The sequence below is a fragment of the Megalops cyprinoides genome, chromosome 14 (assembly GCF_013368585.1).
Source record: "Megalops cyprinoides isolate fMegCyp1 chromosome 14, fMegCyp1.pri, whole genome shotgun sequence".
NCBI classification, from domain to species: Eukaryota; Metazoa; Chordata; class Actinopteri; order Elopiformes; family Megalopidae; genus Megalops; species Megalops cyprinoides.
This window is the reverse complement of record NC_050596.1, coordinates 9,335,389-9,360,719: the sequence shown is the minus strand read 5'-3', so window position 1 is coordinate 9,360,719 and position 25,331 is coordinate 9,335,389. Positions and strand designations below refer to the sequence as shown.

Sequence of the window (25,331 nt, the reverse complement as noted above, 5' to 3'; positions counted from 1 at the left end):
AGAATGTTTGTGAGATGCTGGGATTAGTTTGACAGCCTTTACTGACAACATGTCAGTACGACTCATATCAAGGTCAAAAACTGTAAAGACAATAATAAAGATAATTTAAATACAACATATTTAGTCACAGGAAAATGAAACTGATCTTGTCTGCTTGATTAAGCTGGGCATAAAAGTGAGATGGCTTGAAACCCGATGCGGTTAGTTTTCTACTTTTATATATTTACAAACCAAGGTACATCACTGGAACATTAAATGTATCTTGTGATGTAATGATTCTGCCTCACAACTTACACCTAGACCTCTGTTCTGGAATAAGGTTCGTCTCTAAACTCCATGCCATACATATGGTAACATTGGAGTATCAAAAACACCAATACTGAGCTATTTTTATAATTATCCACACATCAGCTCCACAAAATGCAAAGAAGAGTAAAAATAAACATATGTACACATCTTGTAGTGTTTCTCAGGAGGATAGCATTCCCAGACCAAAAAAGGCCCCGGACTACATTTACAAAGATATAAAAACACACAGGTTTGCATGACGCCCTCAATGGTCTTTGTGAGGTCTGAACGGACAAATTCTGTCTCACGACAGGGGTTGTTTCGGGGGGGGGGGTTTGGGGGTATGGGGTGGTCACGGGTTCAAGGGCAGCTCTACCAGGTGGGCATCATGTCCGGGAACCAGACGCGGCCCAGGTGCTTGGACACCTCCCAGTGGATCTCGTCCAGGCTGTACTTGTGGTCGGGGATGAGCACCTCCTCCATGATGGAGAGCTGGGTGAGGCGGCGGCCGCACATCTTGACGAACTCCACGAAGGCGCTGCAGGAGACCTCGCACTCGCCCAGCCCGATGGCGGACAGCTGCTGGCAGCGCTCGGCGATGCGGATCAGCTCCTCGTCCAGCGGCCGCAGCCCGTTGGCGCACACCACCAGCTCCACCAGCCGCGGGCACGTCATGCCCACGCGGCCCAGCACGTCCTTGCTGACCGAGCGGCCGAAGTAGAGGTGCGTGACGGGGATCTCGTAGCGGAAGAAGGGGCCGAACTCGTCCTCGTACAGGAAGAAGTACATGACCAGGTTGAACTTGGGCGAGTGGCGCACCATGGCGTCCCAGCTGCTCTTCTTGATGGTGTGGAACTGCGTCTGGCCCGGGTTCTCGCTCACCACGTCGATGCGCAGGTGCTCCAGGTGCACGTGCTTCTCGGAGGACAGCGCCAGCAGCAGCTCGTCGCTCAGCAGGTGGTAGTTGAGGGCCAGCTCCCGCAGGCCGTGGCACTGGTCAGCCACGCACAGGATCCCTGCAGCACAGCGAGGCCACGGTGAGACGAGACACCGGCTGAGCACTGAACGCCCCGACCATCAACCTCAGAAAGCATGGATGCTTGTTAGCATCATCAGGCTGTTCAGTCATGTTCATTATTATCATTATCATTATCATCATCATCGACCCTGCAATGGTGCAGCTTTTCTGCTCCTCAAAGTCTTTAAAAAAGTAAACCTTCTTTCAAAGGTTGCTGCAGTGGTCTGGATTTCGATCACAAAACTATGACTCCAGGCTGACTTCTCACTGCTGCTAGCTCCCAATTCCACAGTAAATTCCTTATTTCTGTATTACAGAAGATAATATCCTTTTATTAGTGGAGGAGAGACTCATTTTCATTACTGTCTTCCCACAGTCGCTGGCTCTAAGATTCAAAATTCCTAGCTTTATTTTAGGTTTTCTGCCTCAGTTTGACACTTTATGCAACTGAGAGGGTCTGCAAGGAGAACCCTTTAAAACTTTAAAAAAAAAGGAGTTAAGAATAGGGCGCAGTGTTTTTGTTGACCACATGACCTGCAGGCCTTTCAACCTGTAATTAAATCCATATTCTCCAGGTGTCCCTACAGGCACTCCAAACCTCTGCAATCTTTGAGCAATCAGCACTGGCACATGGCTACTTACACATAAGTGTGTAATTATGAGGAGGTCATCTGTGCAAAATAAATTGACAGTTAATGGACGGAGAAATAAAACACTGAGGTCCAAGGAACAATGCCAAGAACAATTTCCCTCAGTGGGAGAGTGTAATAACGGGCACCTGATACACTGCATACTGACAGATATGACTTATTTTGCACGCCTCGCAATATATCACTAAACCATACACAAAAGGTAACAAGTCAAGGATTCAAATGATACAAAGTAAAAAAAAAAAAAAAAAAAAGGACAGCCGCAACAGAAGATCCTCTATCAAAAAAACACAAGGGGACAAGAAAGCCAATTCAACAGATACATTGTATCTGTGTACACTGTGCATGTACTCAGACACACGCATAAATATTCCCCTTGAAAAAGTGAACTGTCCAAAATTAATTGAATTTTTAAAAACTTGTAATACACGGTAGGTCAACTCCATCACCCAGGGGACTGCAAAAGATGCAAAAGATCATTATATTTTGGATATTTTGTTTGTTTTGCAAGGGTAATTAACAGCAGTTGATTTGGGAGTTACTCTGACTGATACAGTGTGTGTAGACTCTGTGGATTACTCCTACAGAATCACTGTTACATTACCAAAACTTAAAATGGCATCTTTCAAGGCTTGTTCTCAAATCCACTGCACTTGATTTCAGCACAATGGCACTTGTAGTGTTGTAGAGCAATTGATGTTGACAAGCTTGTTGCAGTTGTCAAACCTACCGGTACAGCTAGGGGGTGCTATTACTTCTCGTGCTATAACCCCTTATTGAACACTGGCACAGCAGATGCACTGTACAGATAGAACCAAAAACCAATGTGTGGAAACATTCGATGGGGTTGCAGAAAAGCTCATATTACCACCCCTATGAACTGAAAAAAGGGGGATTCCAGTCAACTACCTCATATGTTTCTTAAAGCTATCAGGTTTTCTGACCCTAACTAATTTTATTTAGGTTTTGGCAATCTCTCCCATCAGATTCTACCCCAAGTTTTTGATGAGGACTATAAACCTGAACTGAACAAAGCCAATCTATGCAAAAGAAGACCACAACCGAACACCTGTGGATGAATTTTTGGGTAAATCTGAAACATGTCATGGAGGACTAAGTGTCAGCTTGTCAGTTGTTACCAATTTTGTGGATGCTGCAAGACGTGTGTCTTCATATGGGCAAGTTTCCACACGGCATCATCAATCCATTAAAAAAGACATCATGAACTGGCAATCATTAAGTTATGAACAAAATTGAGAACACTGGGCTTTATTTCACTAAACTGTGTATGTGACAAACAAATGCTGCTTTTTGTTTCTTCCGTTTGTTTATTTTTCATGGGCTCCTGCTATCTTCTGCTTCAACCTACTGTGTGGTAGTGCAGGTTAAAATGTTACTGCATTCATTTTCCAAACACAGTGTTTTTCCCACCCATAAAAACAAAGAAAAACTGTGCAACGTTCCAGGTATAATAATAATTACTGTAATTTAATTAATTTCAATTTATTACATTTAATCATCAAATTATAATAATAACAGTAAGTATGAATCTCTGGTTTACCGCACATTTACTGTGATATGATTCAATTATTTACTGCATTATTCCATTATTACCCTGAAAATGAGGTCATTGTGCATGCCGCAAATGCTCCTTGTGTATTTGTGGAGATCTCCTGAACACAGCCCCGAGTAGCAGGGTTCCCCTGTAGTGCGATGTCCCCAAAGAAGGCCACCCCCCCCCCTTACCTGCAGGTGAGACATGGGGACAGCTGCTCATCTTCAGCAGCTTGAGCGTGTCACTGTTGTTGGCCACCAGAACCTTGAGGGACGGATCGTCCACCGGGGTGTCATCGATCTTCAGGGACGACAGCGACTTGGAGTTGACGAACACCACCGTCAGGGCTGAGATGAAATGAGACTGGGGGGGGGGGGGGGCAAAAACACACGGTCAAAGAGAGACAGAGATGCTGTGCTGTGCTGAAAATGTGTAGTAAAAAGAAAGAAAATGGTCTGTTACCTTTGGTAATTCCATGAAGCTAGGCCTTGCCGTGGAGATGAGCCCGAGGGTCTTCAGCGAACAGTTCACCAGCTGTGACAAAATATCACAGGCTGCCTCCGCTGACTCAGTGCTGCTATCCACCTGGCAGATCACACATACAGCGCAACATCCAGAAATCAGAAATGCAACACTCAACACCCAGATTACTTCGATTCACTGTGTCATGATACAGGGCATCAGCTCAACTGATTAATTCTTACCACTGATAATAAAAGTGAGGCTTGGTACTAAAAATATTTCTCAAAATCCCTAACTATATTGCCTAATGGGGGGAATATAGTGATTGTGTATATTCAGGCTTAGCAGTAAATTGAGTTTTTAATAATACATATGAATGAATTAAATGATATGAATAAATGAAATATTTAACGTCGTGTATATAACAAATATTTGACATATACCCCTACCCACACCACCAAATCCACTCTCTGTCTTGATGAATATTTCCAGGTGTTTACATTGATTAAATACAGCCTTTTTACATTATGTATACATTTTGCAGGTGTTGAATTGTGTAAAATACAAATTGTTATACAATTCTAAAAGAAAGGAAACATTATAAATATTGGAAAAGGAAACACAGGAAAGGTTGACGTAGCCCCACGGACCCCGTGTGAGAGCACACAACTAATGAATTTAACCAGCAGGGAGAACTCCCAATCCATCACAATAAGATAAAACAGGCTGCCATGTTGAGTAAAACATTTGTAAGGATCCTCTAATGGCAAAAAACCCATACTGGGCAGTTTTTTCTTTTTTTGTTTCAGCTATGTAGCAATATGATGTTGGACCCTAGGAGCCACTGTTAATCCATTTCTGAACTGTGTTTTTCTGAAAAGTATATTGATAAATTAATGGCTACACATTAACATGGTTCTTTTTATGCGTGTCACCACAAGGCATGCTACCAATGAATCCTAGCTGACTGCAGAAATGCTGCCCCTGTAACACATTTACATTAAAGTAGCATCACTTCACTGCTACGCTACTAAAACAAAGCTGCTGTCTTTATGAGGTTGTTCTCTCCTTCACAAACTAATACACACAAAGTTCAACTGTAGCTTAATTTTAATCAAATAAATATTAAAACCCTGCTGCTTCTTCAGAGCAATTTATGTACATTAACACCACAGTTTACAGATTTCTAAAACACTTTCAGATCACCGTATTTCTGTCCACCATTACACAATGCCATGCTCTGCGTTGCTGCTGGATGCACCGGATAGCACTGGATGCTAGTTTGTCACTAAACGGGAAATGTACATGGCCACTTCTTTGAGGCAATAATTAATGCAAACTAAAAGCAGAAACAGAATGCAAAGTAGATACAGCGGGCTGAGGCTGACGGCCTATGAGGAGAGAGTGCCTTCCAACATATGCTGAATAAGACGACAGACCGCAGACTGTCGTGTATGTGCAAATTGCAAACTACAATGCTCACAAAGTAGAACAAGCACTGCCAGGAGTGCAGCATGGTGCACAAGCACTGCAGAGACAATGAAAAGAGGTTAAAAGGCATCACAGCCAATACAAATGTGTTTTACCGTGTAATCTACATAGATGAGCTTTTGTGATAGCAAGTGTGCCAGTCACAATCTGACGGTTGGCAGAGACGGAATAAGGATGTGAAAAAAAAAAAAATTACTTGAACTTGATAAGAAATACAGAGAAGTTCCTTTTTTTTAGGATCACAAAGTCACCGGTAAAATGACAGTTTCGTCTGCGTGCTCTTAGATGCAGTGAGATCAATTATCTGTAACTTAAACCCAAAAATGGCAGGTCAATGCTATTTCCATCTATAGAAAGTCTCAACAACAAAAAAATTCTTAAAATTAAGCGGTAATCCAAAGTATTATACTTGCCTAGCTCACAGACCTAAGAAAACCTGCTGTCCCTGAATAATTGGACAACACGATAGACAATGCATACAAAATGCACTATGTGAGTCGCACCGGGTGGCCTCACCTTGAAGCTGACGTACTGCAGGTGGTTGGAGTGCCGTTTGATGATCTGCTTGATGAGGTCAGGGTGTGTGGCCTTCAGGTAGGAGCTGGCGGGCTGGTTGAGCTCGAACTCGAAGCACCTCCAGAGCTCGGGCATGTGGAAGGCCTGGTTCCAGCCGCGGCACACCTGCGAGGCGTAGGCCCGGTCCAGCAGGGGCAGGTGCTGGAAGATGAGTAACAGGATCTCCTGGGGCAGCCGCCCCCAGTTGCAGGCTGGGTCTTCCAGCTCCTCGTCCGGGTGCCGCACCTTTTTGGTCGTCTCCAGCGGTCCTTCGCTGGACGAATTACTGTCCTCATGATCTTCTTTTAGACCTCTCTTCATTCTGTCAGCACATAATATGCTATGCTTTATTAAAACATTTTGCGTTGAGTGACACTGACGTTGGTGAATCAATACCACCACGGAAATAGTCGAGCTAAGTCACGTTATCTGTAAAAAAATAATAATAATAAAATAAGGGCATTTGTTCAACCAGCCAACCCTAACTAGCTGACTGACATGAAACATTGTTTATGGTTGATAGTGCCCTGATGTTTGAAGGTGCATGGCAATCACAGGCGATTCAATGAATGACTAAGTTAACATCACCTTGCACGGCAACATAGCATTGAAATTCTTAAGCCTTTTTATCCACACACTTCTAACTAGCTTCCTCAGTTACACTGATGCAACCCGTCTCCACACAAAAATGTCGATGTAAACACACCCTGCGTTCCTGTTTCCTGCGTTCTAATCAGCTAGCTAGCCGATCAGCTAAAACCTAGAGCTAAACTGATTCATTGATAGCTGATTAGCAACTAATGATCCAGGCTCGTTTATGGTATAAAAAATTAACTCCAGAGCAAATAGCTAATGTCAGCCAGCCAGTTTCGGAGCACACAAATTAAAGACAGCGAGACAGTTGCTGTTCGCTAGCCATGGATGTTTGGCCTAGCTAGCTATGGACCTAGCCGGATGCAGCATAACTTAACGCTAGCTTGCTAAGATTTTGCTAGGACTTAACCGGCTTGCTAGGAAGATTCTAAATCACGTAGCAAGATCGGTGGACAAATCATAGCCGCTAGCTCATAACTTAGCCCTGGTAAAAAGATGTTGGGAAATATTAGTGTATATTTTAGCTAGCTAGTGACAACTTGCATGGACAGCTGTTAAAACAAAACACAGCCGTGGAATATGTAGGTTACCCACCCCTCTCCCACCTACCTGACAAGCTAGCTAGGAGGCTATGTTTACACTCGGTCACCGTGGGAAAAAAAGCGATCACTTTCACATCAGCCCGGGCCTGCGCAACTTGAAAACCTCATTCGAGCAAGCAAAACTATCAGGCGCATTAGGCTCTCGATCGATGCCGCACTTTGCCCGCGATGCTCGTAGATCCGATTTTTCGCTGTTTTGCCGAAGATCCGTCCGCGTCTTCCACTATCTGTCTCGTGACCTACTTCCTTGCAGCGTTCCGCGCGGTTCGGAGCACTCCCGATGGCTGAAAATGGCGATGTGTTTTGTTGTTCTGACACGGGTGCGATGTGCACTCTGGGTGATGGAGTCTTCAGGAGTCACGCAGGTAGGCGCAACAGCTTGAATGCACCCCGGTTAAAGGTTGTTTTTTCCCGAGCAAGTGAGGAACATTGCAGCAAGATAAGCTATATTGAAAAATATGGGTATGTAATTGATTTATTGATCATAGCGTCATGATATATTGTGATCCCTTTGTATAAAGAATGCCTATATAGAATTTAAAATGCATTGTAACACATCATATATGCATAATACATACAAACACGCATATGTACATACACAGATATCAATAATATATGTTCCACTACTTTGTACTATAAACCAAAATAATCAGAAGATACACATTGTTGACTAAAAACTGGATATAGATAGAAGATAAAGGTATAGAAGAGATTCAAATCTTAAGCAACATCCATCTTAATTCTGTTTCAGGCACATGTACAATTTTCTGAGTAAACGGCTATTGAGTCTGCATTTTTGTAGTTGCATTTGTTCAAACTTGAACAGCCAGAAGACAATTCATGGATATGAAAGTAGTGAACAGCAAGGCCAACAAAAACACATTAATCCAATGATATAACACCCTGAGATATAAGTAGAACATAACTGAAAGATGCTTCAGATTTAACAGTTACTCAAATTATTCACGATGTAATTTGTAGAATCCAGAATTGCTCAAAAGGGTATATATACATCTGAGGGACCTTTAATGTAGTTGTAATGTAAATCAGTAGCCCTATTGATATTTGTTCCTTCCACCTGCCGTAGTTATCATGTTTGTGAACTCCAATTCAAGGACAAACTTAACTACACGGTATGTGTACCATACTAATGTGATCCAGTATATTCATTCATGTATCTATCCATTTATTTATTTTATGCATTTATTTTGTATTTCAACTGATGGAGTCTCACCCCACTGCTCAGCCATAGCCGTGACTGAAATATCCTCTTGTCTGAACTTCTTTCATACCACCACCCATCTATATTTCAGTGGCTTCTGATGATCTAGGGGAGACATGTTTGCATTACAGGGGACTGATAAATTGAGACATTCTCAGGGTCTGTTCAGATATTTATGAGCAAGCCCAATTGACACAGTTGTTCATATGTGGACATGATTACCCTTGCTTACATGAGAAAAGGAATTATTGATGAATGGCAATTTTATGTGTGTCTAAGGTATGGTGGTCAGTTTCTGATTATATTGTTTCCCACTAAGGCAGTACTAAGGTATACATGTGTTCATTCTTGGGGAACAAAATGCCATGTAACTGTGTGTAAATAGTTCAGTTCTTTTACTTCTCCCTGAGTAAGTGCTCCAAGTCTTCTGATATGCATTGTTTTGTGAATAGAAGCTTTTTGGTAAAGGCTGAAGAGGTCTGATTTTTAAAAATCTGTTTATTTCTGTATTTGGTGGATGTAAAAAATCATGATACTTGATTTCATAAGATCATTTATGCATCAGGCGGTCAGCACCATGTTCAGAGAACTTCACCACAGAACATAAGCCCTAGGCCAAAATCAATTGGTTTACTGTTTAACGGACAAATTGCAGTGTTAATTCTAAGCCTGTTTTCATAATGGCTATTATTAATACTGGTTGTTGTACCAGAACTGAGGTTAATGTGCATTACTGGTACATGCATGGCAAATTCATGGAGTGATTAAAGTTAAAGCTGAACATAATGGGTGTGTCCGCCTCACTAACATAGGAACCTCATATGTCTCCCCTGCTGACCTTAGTCTTGCATAGAGGAATTGGAGAATCCTCCACACGTCAAGATATCAGCATTGCATATTGCCTGCCTTCCAACCCAGGCCTGCAGAAACAATATTAAACAAAGGCACACAAGCTGACCTCCACTCTACATACAGTACCAGTTTGGACATACTTCTCTTTATTTTTCTTATTTTCCACATTTTAGAATAATAGTAAACACATCAAAACTATGAAATAACATAAATTGAATCACACAGTGATCAAAAAGTGGTATAAACAAATCAAAATGATCTTATATTTTAGAGTCTTCAAAATTTTTAAGTCAAAAATTTAAAAAAAATGGAAAGAAATTCTTACATAGGCATCACCTACATAATTTATATTTGTCTTAGAAACAAATTTCAAGCATTTAAGCATTAGTTTTTTTAGATCAAAAATGTCTTTGAATGTATGTTTCCCATTATTCTAATGAGGTGTGTCCAAACTTTGGCTGGTACAGTATATTTCATAAACAGCTGTGGGTGTTCATAGCAAAACAGACAGTCTTTGTGGAAGCATGTGTAACAGTTAGCTATTACTGTTATGGACTCCTTTATATTCAGTTTCACTAAATCCTTCCAACTAGTTATTGATAATTGAATGCCTGGGTTTATTCAGAAAAAGAAGACACAATCATGATACCTGATAGTATTTGCACACCCAAGAAAATTTGGCAGGTATGTCAGAGAAATTGTCCTTACAAAGTGTCATCTCTCATTCACATTCTTTCAAAATGGATATTTACTCAAAGGAGAGTGTACTGAGTATCTCCTGGGGAGGATAGTATCTCATGGGGCGAGTCTTTTAATGTGGGGTACCATTTCTGTTGTTGATTTTGATAAGGGTAAACAATGTTTCAATCAGGAATAATGTTACGCAAAAAATACGTTGCCACATTAAAAGACATAAAAGGGATTACTCTGAGGTTCAGACAGCAAGCACAACCATTAGCTAAGTGGTTGTGTCAACTTGCAACACATTTTTCATAGCTTATCTCTAAGGTCAGTGGATATTCAGTTACATGCCTTGCAAATGCTAGGCTACCGTACGACAAACTTGCAAACCAGTCTTAACTTTGCAGACATGTCCCCGCATTAGTATCCCTTAGTTTGACTTGTTATCTCTGAGTTCAATTCTGTTTTCCTATCATGCTTATACATGGTGTCATTTAGTTTATTTTGAAATGTATTTTTCATGTTCTGTTGGTGTGGTTTGTTTCTATTGTAACTATTGTGATTTTTTGTGTCTGTTTTTGTGTTCGGATATCTGAATGAAAAAGGTCTGACTGATGAATGCTTTCAGTGACGTATGGCATTTTCGGTTAAATCAACTATTTTAAGCTTTTACCTATACACGAAATGAGTAAACTAAATAAACTATTTGTTTTTCTAGCAAAAAATAGGCAAATATTCTCCAACTAAAAGGATTCCAAGAAAGCATACATAAGGCATTGGTGCCCCCTAGAGGTGCTCTTGGGTTCCGCATTCCAGTTCCTTGTTATCTCACTTGAGGTGGGATAGTTCTTAACAGAAGCGCAATAACCTCAGTAATATTTGAATGTTATATATTCCAAACATGGTATTCACATGATTCCTGTTGACTGAAACAACGAAGCAATAAGTTTACATTTATTAGACAGACTAACAAAATGTATCATTTTTTTATAAATAAATGTGACAATTGTCTACAGACAGGAGCAGATTGCAATATTCTTATTTTTATAGTCTGGATCAAACTTCCCTCATTGCCCCGATCCACCAATAAAAAGACAGTTTAAGGATCATATGGAAAATATTAAATCTTCTTATGTCATGTGCATGTCCACATTGCTTTTTGTGAGGGTACAGAAAACCATAGCATTTCTCAGACACTCAGCATCCTTCTACTACTACTCTTGTGTCTTCCCAGCATGCTCTGCAGTTCACACTGAAAACAGGGAGGTGCTCATGTTCCTCAACAGCTCTGTTCATCTGTCACATGATGATCCGTGTTGATTTTTTCCTCTGGCTCAGTGCCTTTCCCTGTACTCCACAATGTCTGAACTTGCTTCTTTCTGACAAGTGACAGCAGAGCAGGTGCACACACACACACATCTCTCTCTCTCTCTCTCTCTCTCTCTCTCTCTCTCTCTCTCTATCTATCTATCTCTTTCTCTCTCTCTCTATCTATCTATCTATCTACAATATCTATCTCTCTTTCTCTCTCTCTCTCTCTCTCTCTCTCTCTCTCTCTATCTATCTACAATATCTCTCTATCTATCTATCTATCTACAATATCTATCTCTCTTTCTCTCTCTCTCTCTCTCTCTCTATCTATCTATCTCTATCTATCTACAATATCTCTCTATCTATCTATCTATCTACAATATCTATCTCTCTTTCTCTCTCTCTCTCTCTCTCTCTCTCTCTCTCTCTCTCTCTCTCTGTCACTCACACTGCTTGTCTATGTTCTCCACCACATCACCAATTAGAAGCGCTTCCATATATTTCCATATATATTGCATGTAATTTCAATAAAAGCATGACCTGGGATTGGATTTGTTGTGAACTTCAAATTTATGTGTGAATTTTATTATTATTATATTTTATATAATAATAATAATAATAATAATAATAATAATAATAATAATGTTTTTTAAGTTAAGAATTAATCTGTGTAACCAGCCTTGTCCACTTCAAAAGAAAACGTACAGTATAAAGCCACTGACCTACTTATTAGTGTGTGAGCAACAGGTTCGGTTTGTATACGGGTTAAGGAATGCTGATGAGGCTTTGGAGAGAAATGATAGCGTTATCAAAGGATAATCTGAAACTGAATTATGTGAACAGAAATACAACGTTTTAGTGTTATGGTATTAGCATACTAGTTGAAAGCTTCATCTCACAATTTCTTTGACAGGTTGCCGTCTTTTGATTTCGTGCTCTGTAAAACATAAATGTCGTTATTTAAAAAATAAATAAATAAATAAATAACTTAATGAAGATGTTTTTTTGAATGACAAGGCCTGCGACCAATGTGGAATCTAATGAATACAAATTTTTTTCCATGAATCCTGTCGAAAGAGGAGGTAGGACCAGGATAAAAATGCAGGATTGATGGCATGCAAATGAGAGAATGCATTGCTGGCATCTCAATATCAGTATATGGCTACGTTTGTGAACAACGCACTTAGGGTGCTTTGTGCGAAGTTGTTTAACTCGAAATATAATCATCAACATCTGTGCGGTTCGACTGGGTGTGTTACGGTACCACACTGTATTCTGAGGGAGGAGACAGCCGGGTTTTAATCTTTCACAGAGCGACAGGCGCTGCATCTCAATGGTCCAGGCGCAACTGGATTCAACGTAATGCTCAGAACACGGTGAAAGCGACAGCAGGGAAGAGATTTACCATAACCCGGTCCACCATTTTACGGGTATTTTTTTATACGAATGTGTGTGTATGTGTTTGTTTTTACTTAATGGAAGCAACAGTGTTACATTCTCAAATGATGGCGGACGTTAACTGCAACAAAAATGTAAACGCGGAGCTTGAGGTGAAAAAGCTGCAAGAACTCGTCCGTAAATTGGAGAAGCAAAACGAACAACTAAGGACCCGGGCAAACGCTGTAAGCACTTGCACAGCTACCTCCCACATCCTACAGTCTTCGTCGGCCTGTTTGCACCGCAGTTCCGTCGGTGCTGCTGCTAGCCCAGTTTTCGCAGGGAGTTATTGCATTCCGAGCCCGCTACCTACTCTCTTCTGTCCGTCCGCTCTAGACCCGTTTTGCGAGGCAGAAGAGCCCTTCTCTTATTTCCACACGCACTCTGCACCTTACGCCGAGGCAGAAGATGTCTGTAACGACCCCACAGAACCTACAGTCTTGGACGAAGTTGATATATTAGACTTAAATTCCTTGCTCCCTTGCAATGAGGGGTCTGAAGATACCTGGTACTGTAGCCTTGCTTCCTATATACAGTCTTCATTCCAACCCTTCATTCTCATCGTTTGTACATTTGTCACACAAATGTCAATGTTCAATACTGAAATGTATCTTATTTTCCCAGAAAAGTCTTAATGTTATAGTTATAGATGTTCGTTGTGTGGAGTAGCTTTTTCATCTAGTCCAGATACACCACAACAGAAACGATCCTCTGCGCCAGGCGTGGTCAATTGCACTGGAAAATATAACAACAACGAGGCAACAAAACTCTTATATTTTATGTGGTACGCTTTCAGCGTGCTGAATTTGCACATGCTTGGGGATTGAGTGCAAAAGAATTTGTTACCATGGTGTTTGAAATTCTTTGCCAGTTTCGAACATTTGAGGTCAGCACATGTAGAATTCATTAGATAAAAAATCTGGATAGCATTTAAACGTATCTTCCTCATTTAACACACATTGACAAGTGACAAGTGATAGATGACGTAGTATTGTCAATGTGGTTGTACATGTTCCCTACATATACAAGATTTTACGAGTCGGATGTCTTGGTGCAAGACATTTCGACGACTGGGAAAGTAGGCTGCGTGTGTGTCAGGGTAACCAATCTTTTCCTGTGTGCATTCTGTGATGAGGAAAATTTTGCATGTTTCATACAGTCTTACTCTGAACAGCTCCCTCTGCTTGTGCGCAATAGTCTTGGGAAAAATGTCGTTTGTGCAATTTTAAAATATTGCAATTCAGGGCTAATATAGCTTCAGACTGAAGTATTGTAAAATTATTATTTTAACAGATCATTCTTCCAGCCCTCTCTTATTAGAATACAGACTTTTACCCTTAATTTTCACTGTTCTGCTGTCTCATGTTCAAGTTCTATAAGTTCTAAATTTAGAGAACTGACACAGTGTATCTGAGTTCAAAGCACATTTTATTGTGGGAATGAAAGATGTTTCTTCTCTTAGAAAAAGAATTTCAGAACAAATGTGGGGGTGTGTGGACTTACAGGCTTGCAAATGTATGTCAGCATGATTTTATCAACTCCAGATGCAAGATGCAGTCATCCTAGAAAGTGCCTTTACATCTCTAAATCTTAATATGATTCTTTTTTTTTTCATTTAGCATATATTTTGGCAAGTGGAGCCACTTGAAAGGTTTGAGTGAAAGGCAGTTTAGTATTTATTTTGTTCATATATGCAACAATTGTGATTTTGCATGTATATGCAAGACATCTGCTTGAAATTAAGGGGAAAATAAATATGAAAGAAGAAATAACTTGCTTGTCTGTCACAGAATAAATAGCACACATATTACTTTGTGCTTCACCATGTGTAAATGCGCATGCAGATATTTTCATTGAAAGAGTAGAGTTGGCAAATTAACTCTGGGACATGGGAATATGGGAATAAGCCTTTCCAGAAAGTCTTCCTGAAATAACATGAATTGAGAGTTAATTAATAGTCAGTGTTTTCTTGTCAACATTTCCAGGGAGTTGGTTATTCATCTGCTATTGCACATGGTTAAGACAGTTGCAGGATTGTCTGCCTCATGTTATGTCTTAGGCTGGTTGCATTGCCATGGTAAAGTAGTCCTTAATCAGAATCAGAATCAGACTTTAATTGCCAAGCATTTGTTTACACATATAAGGAATTTGACTCTAGTTCCAGTCTCTTCCATAGTGCTTGCATACAACACCAAAGTGACAATGACACCAACAAAAGCAGTGTTACAACAAACAAAATCAGTAATACAGGACACATGGAATAATTATGGAATGAATGAGGTATATATGAACAGCTATTGCACAATGAACATGAGTTAAGGTATAGATGAGTGCAGGCTATGAATATGTACAACTATTAGTTATATACCTCTATTGCACTGTGTTATATACAGCTATTCTACACTGATCGTGAGATAAAATGTACCTGAGTGCAGGGCATGGAAATGTACAGGTATTAGTTAATGTGTCCTCTCACACTGTCTGATTTGCTAACCTAGCCGAGCTCACTGGAACGGGGATGTACAATAACTCATGATGCATATCTCCGCTTTCAAGGACTCAAGGATGCAAGCCAGGGACTTAGCCCTGTGGGTCAAATCATCTCAAATTACTCCTGACTTGAACATTTGTGCATGCTGCAGATTGGATTATTTCATGATTAAGGGTAAATCCTGCTAGCGTTGTCGGTGGTTACATTGTACTTCACAAACTTCATTCTGCACATTTTTGCTTCTGCCTGGTAATCACTCATTGGAAAGTAATGCTAAGCTTTCAAGCAGAAAACATCAGTGGTGTGAAATTACACTTATTTTGCTTTTTGTGACAGCTTGCTTATTGATAATCCTTCCAGCAGCTACCTGACACAATACCTTTAACTACCTCTTGATCCAGTTTGATCAAGTTTCTTACATGAATAAATAATTACATTGTACAAGAATATAAGCTATTGATTTTCTCTCATTTTTTGTTGTAAATGTATTTTTGAGAATTAAAAAGGTCATCAGAGGAGCTTTGGATTAGATAAAAAAAAAAAAACATCTGAGACAAGGCAATACTGTACACAGTAATAGTTTTACAGTAATGCTCAGCACCTACAGTAACATGAAGGGAAGAGTGAAAATGTCATTGAATTTGCCATGTGATTGTATCCCTGACTGTAGTTTGATTACTATACAAGGCTGTGCTCTTGTCTCTGTAGGTTATATGTGTCTCCAAAGGCCAAGCCTTGGAGAGAATATACCCTCAGCCCACTGCAGTGGTGCAGGCAAGTTCTGGACAACCCCAGACCTGAGGTGGAAGCTGCCAAGCGTTCCCTGTGTCACAGGCTGGAGCAAGGTACCACAGTGCCGACGACAGACCTTCACACACCTCAGTCACCGCTAGTCCACCCCCCCAACCAGCTTTCTGTACCTCAGTCATCACATATCCACCCCCAGACACTTTATTCACCATTTAGCCACCTTAAAACTGTTTCACACATCTCCTTTACTGTTTGTACACCCCAAACACCTTCACACACCTCACTCACCATGTAGACACACTCACAAACCCCACTCACTGCGCATACACCCAAAACACTGCTACACACCGCACTCAGCAGTTATTCCTGCTCAAACCTTGTCACTCATCAACATGGGTCAGAGTGACACAGCTGTTACACAGGAATCATATGTGCCAAGAAGGACAGGGTAGTAGTGTTAAGGAGACGAAAGACCTTTTCGCTGAAGATGAAGAGCCATTAACCTTTGATTTGAATGTTCCTCATTCACTGAAGGAAGTTGTTTGATATTTATGTTTCCTCTGTCTACTCTTTGGTGGTGTTAGCAGGTAGTCTATTTGGTCTAACATCCGTGCTCTAATAGTGAGATCATACACCTAACTATTTATGATATTCTTAACGCTCTGTGTAGAAAAATCCGGAATCTGGTGGAAAGTTAAGGGAACAGCACAGCCCTAAACACCATTTATTTCAGCCAAGTTTTAACCATGTAACAGTCACCTTAAAAATCACTGCGCTGTAGAAAAGGCCTGTAATTACACCTCAAAAAAAAAAAGAGCATGCAGGCCAAGATAGCACTCTCGGATTGAAAATTGGAGCACAGCCTTAGAGGATTATGAAAAAAAAATAGATCCATCTATAACTGTTCTTGATTGACTGCTGCAGAGAGTCCCAAAAGACATGCAGATGAGCACAAGCATACAGACCCATGTTTATTGATAAGCACAGCCCGACATGCAGTCGCGCATGCACACGGCTCCTAACACAGGTTGTCTCACAGGCACACAGTGGAATACAAACACAAACAGATGCAACACTCTTATCCCCATCCTCACACTGTCCACCCTACGCACACAACCATTCATCCTCTTCCGTTCTCCTCTGGACTCCGCTCGTTGTAAAGCTGTCCCTAGAAGTGAGCACACCTGCTAGCAGCAGGAGCGTGTGAGCCGTTTACCTGATGCAGTAGCGTGCCTTGAATTTGAGCAGGGCTGTAAAGGTCACTGAGAGGGAGGCAGGGGTGAGAGTCTGGCCCCCGGTGGACAGCGAGAACTGGTCTGACCAGGAAGCAGTCCAAGTGGAAGGCCAACAGCCACATCGTATTAATAGGTTCCAGCATCACAGCCATGAAAACCTGACCTAAGTTTCATCTTTGTGATTAATGAATGTCACATAAAGCAATCCTAACACGTTGTTTCACACCATGGCAGTAGACAAATGAAAGAATGTGCACCAACATGTTGTCTTAAGGTTGTTTTTCTTTGAGTAACACCATTTAATGCTATTGTAGAGTTTTTCTGTGAGAAATTTAATTCCCTGTTTTACTTAACTAAGAGTAATTTGGTTTTAAATGGATGGTAGCTGCATACAAGGAACATGTATAAACTACAATAAATTATTTATGTTGCAATGACATACAAAATTGTTTCCTCCCAAAGCTGTAAGAAGGCCACTGCTGCTTGGGCTGCTATCCTCCTGATAATATATGTAAGAGTCAGGCCAGTGAGAATGGTAACCATGGAAACGCTGTTTATACAGTCAGAGGAGAACCTACCTTTGATGCTAAGTGGCTTATATTCTTACTGACAATGCTAAGTGGCTTATATTCTTGCTGACAGGCACCATGACAGACATATTTCTAGCTATACGGCTAATAAAAACCTCAGAAACATGATATGCATTCATGACTGGAAATATTGATTATGTTTTTGTAGTTTTTTTGTGTTTTTTTTTGTTTGCTTTTCCTTTGGATCTGTCCCTGTTGGATTATGCAGAGTGTATGCATGAATATTGTATGAAATCTGCAGAAAGAGAAATTATAGCTCTGAGTTTCTGCTCATTTCTGCCCTGAAAGGCCAAATTCAATAGTACTGAAGCTCTGGGCAGTGCTCATAGGCCGTGAATACAGCTTTGTGTCTTGAACTTCACAAACCATTTGTTTTGTGGAACGCCATGAATGGTGGTTCTGTGGAGCAGTGGTTAGAATTATTGTGTGAGAGAGGCCAAAGTGCAGTGCTCTGTGTGCCTATGTACCAATTGCTGAGCATAACTGTTTTCCTGTTCTCAAGCGCCAGAGACAAAAACAGCTCTATATGCTTTCAGATGAGGCCACTGATGTAAGCATATCTTATGTAGTACGCTGGGGCAGGTGAGAAAACAATTGTCATTGTTCTTATTGGATGGGCCTTACCATTGCTGGAACCCAGCTGCTTGTTATTTAAGGTAATCTTTCAGCATGCATTTGTGCTTTGGGCCCAAAGTGTGTGCACCCCCCACTGGGTGAATGAGTACCTGGCTGCCCTGGAGTCTCTGTTTGGTAGACATGCTGACTTCAGCTCCTTAGCTGTTAAAGATACATCCTACAGCTATTGTGAATGGTATGGATGTGAGTATAAGTTTGTGTGTGTATGTATTGTATGTGTGCATGCGTGTTTTGTGTGACAGGACAGGAGTGACACACTGCCCCCACCTTTAGTCTGTAATGTATAACATCATCCTGCTCCTCTCCCGGCCAGCCCACAGGTGGAGGGGTGTCGTCTCCAGCCGTGTCTCCCCTGCCCTCACCCCTGTAGCTGGAGTGCCCCCCCTCCGCAGCTCCTTCAAGCCCTGCTCCAAGCCTGCAGTGCCAGAGCAAGCAGGTAACACCACCACTCCACTTTGCTTACCACTAACAGGGGAAAATGAACTAGCTTCATAAGTCTTCTAGCTGTAACTTAGGGCCTGTGACCTTATTTCAACTACTGAAAATGTATTGAAGTTGGTGAAGACTTGTTAGTTGAGTGAAGATTCACTAATCACATGTTTGCGGAAAGTATTTGAAAATGCCACTTTAAAAGACAGTTTTACTGTAAATTCATTCATTTTATTTTGGTGTTTCTGCAGTTTCAGAAGGAATGAGATCATTTCGTCAGGAAATGGAAGCTCATTGTGTATTGGGATTAAGGAGGTGGCCCCTGCTAGCACTTTTCAAAGCGCATATTATACCAAAGTCCAAATGAGAAATGGCATAATCAGACAGATATTAAAAGAATCACTTTCACATCCCATTTTCATTCATTCAAGATATGTCTTATTTTGGCTGTGTGTTCAGTAATTTGGTTTGTGTGAGAGGAGGCTTATACCCCACAGCTGTCCATGGTTTCCATGGTAACTCACATTCGTGGTCCAGCAAGCCTCTGCCAGGAAAAAACCATAATGTGAACTCTTCTGTGTGAACTCTTCATCTTGGTGTCCAGCTTCATCCTCCTCATCCAGCCATACTCCACTCCACCTGACTCCAACAGCCAATGGGAAGGGCTGCTCAGACAATGCCGAGAGATCTCCCTCATTTCTCTGTCAGTCAGCCAATCTCCGTAAGCTTTGTTGCTGCCTATAGACTTGTGTGGTGCCACTCACCTGAGTGATGTGCATGATATTGTACCAGATCATTACCCATAATTTCATGTTCCACATGCAAACATTGCTGATGCTCAGATTTTCATATTCAGAGCCTTATCTGCCTTATAATCGTTATTAACACAAGTGATTATCGATGGTTCCTTAATTAGACTGTAATGATTTGAATATGAACCTTGATTTTTATAAAAGGACAAACAAATTGTACATTTATTTTCTTAAAGGGGTCATGCTGTGTATATATCAAAATTTTCATTTCATTTTTATATTCTCTTTCTGTAATTGACTATGGTGATCTGTAATTGTCCCACCCTTAAATTTTGGGCCAGAGCAGATCTTGACGGGATTCATCTAAATAGGTCAATTTACTGTTGGTCACCATGAATAAGGTTTGAAACATCACATTTAAAATCCTCCAATTTTATGTATATAATGATGCTAGCATGAAAGAAAATCTGTGTAAAAGATGAAATGCCAAATGTAAAAATATAGTACATTGATATTCCACATGTGATCAGATTTAGTCACTGGAGCATTCTAACAAATTTTCAGCTGAAATATCATGTTTTACAATGTCGAAATTTGGTATGAGCTTGTATTCTTTTTGCTTGTTTGTTTTTGTTGACCTTGTTCATATCTATACACTCTGTACAATAGCACTAAGTTTTTTGCTTGTCTCAGCACTGACTGCTTTCACTGTAGTCCATGGAGAATACTGCTGTAGACTATAGGGGTTACATTACTCACAGTAGCTTGTGTTTAGTGGTTTTGTAGCTCACAGTGCAAACCGTTGCAGATTTTGAAGGCAGTCATTGTGAAAGGGGCAAATGCTTTGATAGGTCTGAAGTACGGAATGTCTCCCATCAACCGATCTGAAGGTTCCAGTCGCAGACAGCTGCCTCTCAGCCGCCAGTCTTCCCTCGACAGCGAGCTCAGCACTTCCGAACTGGAGGACGACTCCATCTCCATGGGCTACAAGCTGCAGGACCTAACGGACGTGCAGGTCATGGCCCGGCTGCAGGAAGAGAGTAGGTCCCTCTGGGCATGTGCACTCTGGGTTCCCAGAATTCACCTGGGCATGTTCCCAAGTAAACTCTGGTAAAAAAAAACTGTGAATGCAAGTCAGTAGTACTCTTATTTAGGTATAAAAATGACTACTTTCCATATGCATAAGTTTAGATGTCATGGATGGTCAAACAGTAGAATTTGCATTGTGTGATAAACTGCTATGTCTGTGGGTCTGTAAGGCTGAACTCAGTGAAGTAGCATTTAGATATGAATGTAGTAAAAAACATGCCTGTCTGATGTCCGATCTGATCTGTGTGCCTGTATGTGCTTGGTTTGTGCTCCCCCTGCAGGTCTGCGTCAGGACTACGCCTCCAGCTCAGCCTCCATCAACCGGAGGAGCTCCAGCTTCTCCTTTTACTCGCGCCGGAGGGGGGTGGGCAGCCAGCCGGATCTGCCGAGCGAGGAGAGGTGCGATGGGCCGCCTCCACTGGAGGCCCGCCTGGGCCGGGCCATGCCCCTGCAGCGAGGCCTGCCCCACTCCCACACCTTCTCCAGTGTGAGGGACTGCCGCCGCGGCCCCTCTGCCCCTCAGCACCTCAGCAACCTCTCCTACCACCAGTACTCCAGCCCCGCTGTGCAGGGCTATATCCCTGAGGTGGAGAGCCACAGGCCTAGCACAGGTGAGCAGAGGGGTCCCTGAAGAGGTCCCTAGATGCCATAGTTCAGCTCTGCCACAGGGGTCTACCTGAGTCTATGATCTGTGGTCTCATAGTGAAGGCCTACAACAGGTAAACTTGCTTGAAACACTTAAGGAGCGTGTCCTCAATTTATAAAGCGATGGATGTTTTGGGCAGGATTGAGTTTAGGCTTATGAGATATGTTTCTAGATTTTTTTTACCCATCAAAGAATCTTGCCTGTACAACACTCATGTAACATTTGATAATTTGTCTGAGCATTGTTTGAGATTAAGATTCAGGATGCAGATGTGGGAAGCTAGTCATAACTGTCTTGCAAATGTGTTTGGTTGGTGCCAATGTATACATAGATAAGTTAATTCACCCCGAAGGGATGACAGTTCTAACGTGTTTAAATCATTCTTGTCTATGTGTGCGTGTGTTGTCTTTGTTTGCTCTCTCTGTTGTGTTGATGTACTCTTTGGTAAAACTGTTAGGACCTACTATTTGGAATCAACCTGAATATGAGAGTAAGTTTACAAGTTTTTCTTTGACTAACTTCACAGAAAAGGAATGGATGAGGGAAGTGTGATATTTAAACATATTGCTGAGGAAACCCCATTGAACAAGAATTGACTCAATCCTGAAAACTCTACTTATGACTATGTAGGGTTATGGTTAAGTGGTAAAACTACATTATCATGGGTAAAAACTGCTAAACACAAATTCCAGTATATGAAGAATGAAAAACAAATGTTGTCAATTAAATTCATTGCTAACAAATTGAGAAGACTGATACAGACTCACAGAAGGCTATTTCACTAGTTTGAAAATACTTACCAGTCACATTGTGGTCTGGAAAACTGCAGCAGGAGGCACTGCAGACCCTGGCCTGGTTGCAGCACTGTGAGCATGTGTTTGCTGTGATCAGAGAGCTTAAGAGAAGCTCATGGCTGAAAAGGTAGTGAGGAGCTCACAGATACCGCTGGATCAAAGCAGTATTGGCAGCATAGAACTTGGTAGCATACAAAATATATGCAAGGCTTTTTTAAATAAATGTAAGTCTTTTGCAGTAGTTTACATTTGTCTAGGTCTGTGGACATCTGTATAGTAATATTTCATGTAATTAATAATTTTATGAAACTAGAAAAAACACATTGTGACACATTGTCAAATTTGTTATACCATGAATATTAGTAATTGTGATATAAAACATCAGCAATGATCTTGGTTTACAGCTTGGCAACAGATTATGTGCTTTTGAATGTGCCTGCATGTGTGTCATGTAGAGTGATTGTTGGGCGTGGATAAGCACTGCCCCCATCGGTGGCTGGGGTCAAGATTAGCGCTGCATTAGCAGACCCCGGGTCAGCACTTGGTGGCACTGTCCACTAAGAGTTGGAATACTGCATCGCTGAGGGGGATTTGCTGTCATGTCGCAGATAAGCTGCAGAGAAGCATGCCCAACCTGGTGCGGGCTCCCAGCATGCCCAGCGTCCCGAGCATGTTCAGCATCCACAGCCCCGCCGGCCACACCAGCTCCTTCTCCTCCATCCGCAACAGCCACAGCTTCGACTCGTCCAACGCCCTGGCCAAGCTGCAGTCCTCAAGTAAGACCACTTCCAGTTGAATGATGCCAGTTTCACCCCAAGCATTCGGCTCGGCACCGTTGACTTGCGTGTCCGCTTGCTGGGAACGTCCGTAAAATATGAGTCAAATTTGAGGCCAGCAGTTTCAGAAACATCACTGGAAACTGAGATTTATGGCAGTCATGGTTACACTGTTTATTGGTTCCTGTGTATGTTTATCCGTTTATATTCTGCACAATTTCAGCAGAAAAACAGGATGTTTTCAAAAAAACAAGTGCCCAAAAATTCAGTGTTAAAAAAGAGGTAAAAGAGGAATCTTGTGTTTGCAACAAACATTTGAACATTTTTCAACAGCTTGCTCTAGCGCTGCTAAATGAATGGTATTTGCAGCCTTACATTCGCTGCCTAACCCCTTTTATTTACCAAGAAATATTAAACATTGTCTTTGGATGTAGCTGATATTAACATGATAGCGGTATATAACAGCTTCTATGGTTACATGTTGCTTTCTTTATACTGAACTGTGATTTATATCTTTAGATTTAGGGGTGCACTGATTTCCTACTTCCTGTTTAGTTCCCTCCCCAGGTCAGCTGCAGCACCGTGTCCAGAGCGTGGGGAACTTCTCCACATCTGCGCGGCAGCCCCTCAAGGCCACGGCCTACGTCAGCCCCACCATACAGGGTCCCAGCTCCGCGAACGCCGCCGTCAGTTCGCACTCCAGCATTCCCCTCCCCAGCAAGCCCAGCGGCTTGTCCGCCATGGGCCGCAGCGGCCTGCCACGGCCCGCCTCCTTCATCGGAACCACGGCCATCCCTCGCAGCAAAATCGCCCAGCCAATGCGCAGGTACACAGGAAGCGAGAAAAGGGAGAGAGAGTGTAATCACCCACCGGTAGGGCCAGCTCCAGCTCCCATTATTTGGGTCACAGCTGATGTTGCAAAGGCCACAATGCCATTTTGAATTATGAACACTTAAAAATAGTTGCCATCGGTAACTTTTTAACACTTTTGCCCCCAGAGCAACTTACACAGCTTACAACTTGTACACAGACATTTATACAGCTGGAAATTTACTGAGGCAATTCAGTTAAGAGTACCTTGCCCATGGGCACAATGGCACTGGTTCCCCTGGTAACTGCACCTGGGTTATAAGCCCTGTTCCTAAATCAGTAGCGACAGTGAAACTAATTGTATTTCATCAGTTGTGGAACGAGTGTCCGGTGTTCTAATGAACCACACTACTGACCACTGCTATGTCTCAATGGTTCATGAGGCTTCATGAAAATTTAGAAGAGCCCACCTCAGCCATGATCCAATTGACCTTGCTCAATAGTTAGAAATATTAGAATTCAGAGCATGAGGCTTTTTATGGATCCAAGTGTTTTCAGTGTTGGAGGAAGAAACTGCACACTGACAAGTCAGAAAATTGTAATCCCCAGCTCTAACAGCTTCACAGTATTGCAGATCCTCGCATAGATTGTAACTCATCCTTCTCATGTGCATTTCTCTTGCAGTTTACTCAACCCCCCAAAGAGCCTCTCTGCACTCAGCACTCTGCGAGATAGCAGCTGGAGAGATGGGTGCTACTAATGGAGGATGAAGCCCATTGGCCGACAGAAAGATCTGGAACAGTGTTCGGTGCTCAGCTGGCTGGGCGCGATTACTGTCACAAAGTGTTCTTGGAAAGGAAGAGAAATAGACAAGCTGTACAGAATACCTCAAAGGTCTAGCTTTTTAAAAACGTGAGTCTGTGAGATGCTCTATTAATTATACTGGTATAACAGAGTGACACTTTAACATTATGCACTGTTGTAATGCTGCTCCTACGGGTACATCGGGTACAGGTATGTCAGATTGTCATATTCTTCAAGCAAAGCATATGAGCCAAAAAGCTGAATGAAAGTCAAAGTTTTGAAACTGTTTCGAAAGTCGGGTTACCATTGAAATGATTTCCTATTTTATATATATATTTTCCACCACAGTTGTTTAATCATATGAGATAACAAGTAACATTGTGGTGCCTGTTGTATAAGTATTTAAATTAATTTACTTAAATTACTTGCAGTAAGTGTCGTCTTGACTTGAAGTACTGGACAAGAATATATGTTTCTTTGGAATGAGAATAATTCTGTTTTTTTCAGGCCACAAATGTAGCAATATTCCTGTGTCAAAACCCACTGGTCCTTTTGGTCTTTTTTCCCTCTTTCTCTTTCAAGAATTCATTTTGTATGTTTTACTTTGTTTGTGGCCCTCTTCAAGTACCATATTAATACTAAACATTGCACATCTGAGAGGGTGCTTAATCTTTCTCTAAAGCTTTCTTCAGCTGTATTGTATGGAAATGATTGTATTTTAAAATTGAAATAAAGATTTTAATCTTATGGTACAATAGTGTGCAGGCTAGTCCAAGTGATACCTTTTAATGGTGCAGATCTTTGTTTCTTA

The 25,331-nt window shown here is 41.5% G+C and overlaps 2 protein-coding genes across 6 annotated transcripts; one reads left to right on the top strand and one right to left on the bottom strand.

The window, feature by feature from the left end:
- Positions 1–618: 618 nt before the first annotated feature.
- LOC118789059 (F-box/LRR-repeat protein 3) lies at positions 619–7,492 on the bottom strand. Its single transcript, XM_036545359.1, has 5 exons — positions 7,223–7,492; positions 5,981–6,341; positions 3,974–4,096; positions 3,703–3,874; positions 619–1,304 (listed from the first exon to the last, which is right to left on the bottom strand). The coding sequence occupies exons 2-5, from the start codon at positions 6,338–6,340 to the stop codon at positions 661–663; spliced, it is 1,299 nt and encodes a 432-aa protein (XP_036401252.1). The 5' UTR covers position 6,341; positions 7,223–7,492; the 3' UTR covers positions 619–660.
- Positions 7,493–12,423: 4,931 nt separating this feature from the next.
- On the top strand, positions 12,424–25,132 carry LOC118789562 (SLAIN motif-containing protein 1-like). Of its 5 annotated transcripts, none has more exons than XM_036546038.1 (10): positions 12,424–13,226; positions 15,918–16,054; positions 18,734–18,856; positions 19,454–19,552; positions 20,453–20,641; positions 20,972–21,301; positions 21,794–21,826; positions 22,739–22,906; positions 23,462–23,732; positions 24,401–25,132. In XM_036546038.1, exons 1-10 carry the CDS (start codon positions 12,757–12,759, stop codon positions 24,474–24,476), a joined length of 1,896 nt encoding a protein of 631 aa, XP_036401931.1. In that variant the 5' UTR covers positions 12,424–12,756; the 3' UTR covers positions 24,477–25,132. The 5 variants fall into 5 exon arrangements, with proteins under 5 accessions (XP_036401931.1, XP_036401933.1, XP_036401930.1 ...); XM_036546040.1 differs by having other exon boundaries at positions 19,454–19,570; positions 20,492–20,641; XM_036546037.1 differs by having other exon boundaries at positions 19,454–19,570.
- The last annotated feature ends 199 nt before the right edge of the window (positions 25,133–25,331 follow it).

Coding starts and splice junctions, on each gene's coding strand:
- LOC118789059 (XM_036545359.1), bottom strand. CDS start 6,340: ATGAAGAGAGGTCTAAAAGAAGATCATGAGGACAGTAATTCGTCCAGC. Junction 4,097..5,980: donor TGCAGTACGTCAGCTTCAAG/GTGAGGCCACCC, acceptor GTGATCTGCCAG/GTGGATAGCAGCACTGAGTC. Junction 1,305..3,702: donor TCCCCATGTCTCACCTGCAG/GTAAGGGGGGGG, acceptor GCTGTGCTGCAG/GGATCCTGTGCGTGGCTGAC.
- LOC118789562 (XM_036546037.1), top strand. CDS start 12,757: ATGGAAGCAACAGTGTTACATTCTCAAATGATGGCGGACGTTAACTGC. Junction 13,227..15,917: donor GAGGGGTCTGAAGATACCTG/GTACTGTAGCCT, acceptor TTGTCTCTGTAG/GTTATATGTGTCTCCAAAGG. Junction 23,733..24,400: donor ATCGCCCAGCCAATGCGCAG/GTACACAGGAAG, acceptor TTTCTCTTGCAG/TTTACTCAACCCCCCAAAGA.